Source organism: Carassius auratus, chromosome 4, assembly GCF_003368295.1.
Source record: "Carassius auratus strain Wakin chromosome 4, ASM336829v1, whole genome shotgun sequence".
NCBI lineage: Eukaryota > Metazoa > Chordata > Actinopteri > Cypriniformes > Cyprinidae > Carassius > Carassius auratus.
In genome coordinates, this window is record NC_039246.1 from 15,120,596 (window position 1) to 15,127,675 (window position 7,080).

Here is a 7,080-nt window from a genome sequence, read left to right on the forward strand (position 1 = left end):
TTGGATTCATATCTAAATATTATAAAATTACAATTATAACAAAAATAAATAAAAAAATTTGTCTCATCCTGTCATCTCACTCTCTCTCCCTCTTGGGTGGTTCTGCATTTTGCATGATTTTTTTGAAATAATTATAAGAGAGCAGTTGTTTTATAACCTCACAAGTGTGTGTGTGTGTGTGTGTGTGTGAGATGGAGAGAGAGGGAGGGAGGGAGAAGTGTGTGTGTGTGAGATGGAGAGAGAGAGAGAGAGAGAGTGAGGGAGAAGTGTGTGTGTGTGTGTGTGAGAGAGAGAGAGAGAGCGAGAGGGAGAGAGAACCAGAGAGAGTGTATATGTCACAAATTATAATAAATTGTTTCTTCAACTTATTAAAATATCTTATTTTACTGCAACTATCTGTTTCTGCTTCTTTATCATACTTATAGTGTGTGATTTATAAATATCCTACCTCACATATTTAGATTTTGGGCGTCTGGTCACTTATATATTATATCAGAATATAATAAGTCACTGTAAAGCCTATTATGAATATTAAAATACGCTGAATCATGTGTCCTGTATCATAGCTGCATGAATGACCTTTGCAGCAAAAAAACCCGCGTCAAAATCAGTTAGGTATTCAGTGAGATATGATTAATTTAATGCGCTAACAGCTCATTGCACCTGGCAAACAAGTTACACTGAGTGGAGCAGGCGACCGGCCCAAGATGGCGGCTCCACGGCTCGTTCGTGCCAATAGGCAGTAGCGTTCGATGGGGCGTCTACCTATATGATGTCTATGGTTGACGCAGCCCTTGTCTGAGAGGGAAAATGTATCGCACGCGCTCAAAGTCTAACACCGGAATCGCTTTTAATACTTTCCTTTTCACTGTGCCACTGGAATATACTGAACTTAAAAGACATTATAGTAAAAACTGGTCGTGTATTGGTTGATTTTAGGGGCGGCACTACTAATTTAAGCAAAATGCCACGGACCAAGAAAAGGAGCGGCAGAGGTAAGTAGGATGGAGTCTAGAAATGACCGGTTGTTTTTTTGCGGCCTGATGCGAGATTTGGATTCTGTGACTTGTAGTTCTTTACACGCCTACCGCATTTGTGAAATTGAAAGAAAAGAACTACAATTCCCATTACTACGTGACCCGCTTTGGTTGACAGCCAGGAGTGTCTTTCTTTTGACAAACAAAAGAATAATACATCATGTGAACCATGGAAAGTAGAAAATGTACGTTGTCGTTTCTAAATGTGGTGTTTGTTTTTAAGGTAACGTTAATGTTATTTAGTTTTAAATATCATGGTCCATTATGAACCGTTGGTAAGATTAATTAAATTGATCAAATGACGAAAGATTAACATAGAACAAACTGATAAAATTGCAGAGATTGAAAGTTAACGTTAGTATAGTATAATTAATAACAAAACAACAATCATGTTGGATCATTTAGGTCGGAAATATGATGTCTTAAAATTAATAAACGAGTTATTGTAAAGTTATATTATATGCGATCTACTGTACATGAGATGTCTCATAGAAGGAAGCTGCTATATTATTTTATGTAAACCTTCAGCTGTCAATATGTTTAAGGTTACTTAAGGCCACGCGCTCAACACTAGCCTGCTTTTGTAACACACAGGCCTGTTTGGGACCAAATCCATCATACGAAGAACGATCCAGGAACACAAAGTCCAAATGTTTTCTGCTGTAGACGTGTATAAATCAGTCTGTAGTCTGTTATTAAATGTTCTCGGCCCATCTGCTCCCTGGATTTGCACAGGCCTCTGAAGAGAAGAGACTGCGTGTACTGGCAGCCTGCTGTAGTCCTTGACACGTCCCACATGTTGGTTTATCTGCATCTCTGCTGTACTGTTCTATATCTAGATGTATTTACTTTTGTCTGAGAAATCCCACACAGTGGTTGTTTTGTTTGCATAAGTTGTATAGAAGTCACTCCGTCCTCTGACCTTCTCAAACCGTAGGAGACACTTTGTACCTTTTGCAGTTGTTTGGGCTGATGACGCATTGCTGAATCTAATGCATGCACTCATACATGCATAATGATCCTATAAGGTCAAAGTTATGCAAACCCATGTTTTATGACCTTCTGAAATTAGTTGTGAAATGCAGTTCTCTAAGTGTCATTACAGGGTTGGTCACTGTTTAAGGGTTAATAAAGTGAGATCACTTCTTTGTTCAATGAAAGGTCATTGAAAGTACACTACTATTAAAATTGAGTCAGCAAGTGTTTTTTTTTTTTTCTTTTTTTTTTTAGTTTCAGCAAAGATTCATTGAATTGATCAGACGTGACCGTAAAGACCTTTATAATGAGCCCGCCCCTGGTAAATAGAGAATGATTTATGGTTTCTGTTTCTGCAGGGGGACAACAAGGGAATGTCCAGCCGTTCAGTGATGAAGATGCATCTATTGAGACCCTCAGTCACTGCAGCAGCCTCAGTGAAGGAACCAGTGCAGCAGAGGAAGGTGGGGATTTGTGGTCTCATTTGTATATTACAATACAATGCAACCCAAAAGCATGAATAAGCTCTTGTGTAGAGCTTAAACGAAGAAGAAAGCAACATTTGACTAGCTCTCATCCTGTTTGACAGCTGGTGAAGCTGAAGAAATGGCTCAGGAGGACTTCCAGTACAAACTGAAGGTGTACATCGACAGCACAGTGGATAAGAGGTTTGTGTTCATTTTGGATTTCTGACGTCAACTGTGCTTGATTTGTTCCGAATAATCCATTTCTGCTAAAACCTCAAGCCTGCAGCAGTCTGAACGGAGTAATTATGTTCCCTTTCTAGTGCCAAGACCAGACAAGGTGCCCTTGATGGACTAAAGACTGCCATGGCAACCAAAATCCTCTACGAATTCATTTGCGAGAGAAGGATGACCATCACAGACAGCATTGAGCGCTGCTTGAAGAAAGGTTGGCTTCATTTGTGATTTCGAATAGTTGGAAATAAACTCGTTTCTCTAGATGTTGCCATGGCTTCAGTGCAGAAAGTTAAGTTGGTTGTTTGCATTTGCAAACCAGGTAAAGGAGTGGAGCAGTGTGCCGCAGCCTCGTTGGCGTGTCTCCTGTGCATCCAGCTGGGGTCTGGGATTGAGAGCGAAGAGGTTTTTAAGACCCTTAAACCCGTATTTAAGACCATCCTCAACGATGGAGCAGCTAACATTCAAGCCAGACAAGCTGTAAGCAGTCGTGCTCCTCTACGGCGCCTTAAAGAATTAAAATGAATTCACAATCCAGCAGATCTGAGATCGTAACAATCTGTTGATCTTGATTCTTTCTAGTGTGCAACAAGTCTAGGCCTTTGCACTCTTGTAGCAGAAGATGATATCATGGTAAGTGTGGCAATGAATGCTTTGGATGTCAGTCTTAAAGGGATATTTTACTAACAATCCAAAGAGAGAAATTAAATGACACTTTTAATGTAATTACAAACCCATCTGCTGTGAAATTCTTTACTGTGGACCATAAAGATTTTATATGCAGCTTTTTAAAATTGCCGTTTTATAGCTTTCGAACTTGTTACTTGCCATGAAAATGCCTGGATTCCATCATGGCATTAAAACACCAACCAACCATCATGGAAATCATCAGCTTGAAAACCGATCATTGAATCGGCGAGCTAAACTAGGTCGTCTGAGAACCACGTCACTCCTGAACTGTTCAGTATTTAGGGCCAGTACTTTCCACTGAACTGGTTCTCAGATCTGATCGACTGATTCATTTGGAAATCTGGCTCATCTGGTTCAAGAGTTTTTTAATGATAAAGGCAAAGTGGTTCCCAAGTGAACCGTAAACATGTGTTGAGCAGTTTTCCTTCTACTTAGACATGTTGATGCCTCGAAGGCTTTCAGGATTGATGTTTTTGTCACCTCCAGGATGTGTATGCCACTATGGAGTCTTTTGAGAGCCTCTTCACTCATTCGTACGTCCGAGAAGATGGATGCAGACCTTCTGTGAATCCTCAAACCACACAGCTCCACACAAACGCTCTCCTGTCCTGGGCCCTGCTGCTTACCATCTGCACTGGCAGCCACATCAGAGCCATTGCGCAAAAGTAAGTGTAAGGAAACGGTTTTTAGACGTTAGATCCTTGATGGCACTCGCAAACAAATTCTGAAGGAGATGTTGGGACCTACAAACAGCTATACAAACAATTTTTTTTCAGGTTTATTCTGAGCTAATTTAACTGTTTTCAGACATCTCTCTAAACTTCCACGTCTGCTGGAGAATGACGATGTCAACATGAGGATTGCTGCCGGCGAGACCATCGCCCTCCTGTTTGAGCTCATCAGAGATGTTGACCCTGTAAGTCATGTGTATTTATGATGGTCAAATTATATACAACTATTTTTATTCATATGGAAATATAATTGATTAAATCATTTAATAAATAAAATGTACATTTAAATAACTTATTTTTTATTTAATAAATATATTGCATTTAATAAATAAAAATTGAGTATTTTAAGTAAATTTATTTGAAATGATCAAATAAGTAAAATTTCATTATTGTCTTTAATAAAATGTTTAAATATTTAATCATTTATGAAATTTAATTTTAAACTTGTTTCATTAATGTATTGAACATATTATAAAATGTTTTGTATTACAAAATATTCTAAATTGTTTAAAAATCAAACAATTAAAAGTTTATTTAAATTAATATTAATTGTTTAAAATGTATTCATAATAAATTTATTTTCATGCATCTAACTTTAAATAAAATTGTTGTAATCGTGAATTAGCAAAAAAACTAAGTATTTTGTGTCACTTCTGTTTTTATTTGGAATGTTTATTTTAACTTTGTTTCTAATATAACGTGACCTGTACCTTCACAGGAGTTTGATTATGATGGCTGGGAGCCGTTGTGTGAGAAGCTGAACGCTTTAGCCACTGACTGCAACAAACACAGAGCAAAGACCGATAAGAGGAAGCAAAGGTCTGTCTTCAGAGATGTCCTCAAGGCCGTAGAGGTGAGATAGGAAGTGAACAGTTGTCATAGTTGACAGACTCCTGGGTGCTGCAGCTCAGATGCTCAGACTCTGACCTCTCTTCTGTGTCTGGAACAGGAAGGGGATTTTCAGAGCGAGACAATCCGCTTCGGCACAGAGCGAATGGTCATTGACAGCTGGGTGAGGAAGAGGACTTATGACACCTTCAGAGAGTTTGTTGGCTCTGGGATGAACTACCATCTCCAGGTAAAGCTCTCGGATATTGTGAATAAATCCAAAAATGGGATCTTTTGAAGTGTTTATTAAATGTAATTATTTTTTTTTTTTACCACAGGCGAACGAGTTCATCAGGGACGTGTTTGAACTGGGACCACCGATGTTTATCGATTCTGCTGCTCTGAAAGCCATGAAGAGCTCCAGACTGGAGAGGGTAGGAAAGCGGTTTTTTTTTTTTTTTTTTGCTGCAGGATATATCTGAAATTATAGGTTTTCGATTGTGTAATTACATCCTTTTGTTCTTTCAGCACCTCTACAATGCAGCTGCGTTTAAAGCACGAACCAAGGCCAGGAACAAGTTTCGGGACAAAAGGGTGGATGTTGGGGAGTTTTAAAAAAGTTCATTTTACAAAAGCACATTTCTTTCATCTTGTATTCTTTGCATTCCTAACGTGGTCTCTTTATACATATATGTAAAATGATAATATTTCCTGTCTGTAAATTCACTTATTTCTGTTAGGGTCTAATTGGTTTATATGTAAGTGGTGTTGGGTTCACTAACATCAGATCATGTTTTCTGTTGTTTGGGTTGTTGTAGGTCCTGTAATGTATTGCACCGTATTTATAAGTATTTTCTGTAAGTTAATGTCAGTTGAATGGGCTGTACTGTAGTGACAAGGCTGTACATTTACAAAATAATACAAAAAGATTAATAAAATTAGATGAAGTTGTTGTCCCCTATTCTAAAGTCCTGGTCTGTTTTCTTCAGTTTCTGTCATAATTATGGATGACTCATTTTAATAAGACGAGAGGCCATGAACTCCCTCAAAGAAATGGGCAAATTAGACGTCCTGAACCTCCTCTGCACTTCATGGAATCCGTTCGCTTGTTTGCTTCATTCACAGTTGCCATGGACACCGATTCACTGAAGCTGAAATGGCTATTTGATGTTTTGTAACTGCACCATATAACATGTAGACATGGTCATGAGGACACCGTGTTATCTCACAAACATTCACTCCCATGGTTATGATAAATAAGTGACTCTTATAGATCATATGCTATTCCAAACATGCCTTACTGTTTCATTGCATTATGGGTAATGCTCTGATATCTTTCTGTGTATTGCTGTAATAACTTCCATTTAGAAGGCAACTTAATATATGTGACAAAAAGTGGCCTAATGTTCACATTATGGGAATAATTTTGTTAAACCGTCAAAATATTTTAAGGGAGTGGCATTTAAACAAAAATAAAAAATAATTGCTCTCCATTTTTAATCCAATTTTGTGTACTTTTCTGAAAATGGAAGTCAGTGCGAGCACAATGCATTATGGGATACTGTATTTAATTTGCAATTTTGTAAGAAGTTGCGTGGTTGAAAATTCACATACATTGCTATATATTGCATACAACAAATAGTAAAAGTAGTATGCTAATAGTAAAACAGTATGCTATTCTGTACTGTACAATGTGTTTTCATTTTCACACACAAAGTTCAAGTCACATGAATGAATGCACATTTGAGGAAATATGCTTTATATACATATATATACACATTTTGTACTTTAACAAATGTCATTGTGAAAACTATTCAGTAGAATATTACAATTATGATACATTTAATAATGGTTGGATTGAGGAAATATGCTTTATATACATATATATACACATTCTGTACTTTAACAAATGTCATTGTGAAAACTATTCAGTAGAATATTACAATTATGATACATTTAATAATGGTTGGATTGGTAATTTTCACCATATCCACCTCAGTTAAGCAGGGTCATGGCATCCATGTCGGCAAAAAGATGTGCATCTCGTTCAGTAAGCATACAGCAGCTGGTGGAGCAGAGCTCTGTAACGTTTCATATATCAGACCTGATGTTTCCTGACAG

At 37.6% G+C, this 7,080-nt stretch overlaps 1 protein-coding gene across 2 annotated transcripts; it reads left to right on the top strand.

Moving 5' to 3' along the window:
• Positions 1 to 770: 770 nt before the first annotated feature.
• Positions 771 to 5,899, top strand: LOC113060246 (interferon-related developmental regulator 1-like). Of its 2 annotated transcripts, none has more exons than XM_026229167.1 (12): positions 771 to 995; positions 2,372 to 2,476; positions 2,602 to 2,680; positions 2,800 to 2,924; positions 3,033 to 3,190; positions 3,293 to 3,343; positions 3,887 to 4,065; positions 4,208 to 4,316; positions 4,850 to 4,984; positions 5,081 to 5,209; positions 5,298 to 5,393; positions 5,488 to 5,899. In XM_026229167.1, the coding sequence occupies exons 1-12, from the start codon at positions 965 to 967 to the stop codon at positions 5,572 to 5,574; spliced, it is 1,284 nt and encodes a 427-aa protein (XP_026084952.1). In that variant the 5' UTR covers positions 771 to 964; the 3' UTR covers positions 5,575 to 5,899. The 2 variants fall into 2 exon arrangements, with proteins under 2 accessions (XP_026084952.1, XP_026084953.1); XM_026229168.1 differs by lacking the exon at positions 771 to 995 and adding an exon at positions 1,192 to 1,222.
• The last annotated feature ends 1,181 nt before the right edge of the window (positions 5,900 to 7,080 follow it).

Coding starts and splice junctions, on each gene's coding strand:
- LOC113060246 (XM_026229167.1), top strand. CDS start 965: ATGCCACGGACCAAGAAAAGGAGCGGCAGAG. Junction 2,925..3,032: donor TGAGCGCTGCTTGAAGAAAG/GTTGGCTTCATT, acceptor TTTGCAAACCAG/GTAAAGGAGTGGAGCAGTGT. Junction 5,210..5,297: donor GGATGAACTACCATCTCCAG/GTAAAGCTCTCG, acceptor TTTTTACCACAG/GCGAACGAGTTCATCAGGGA.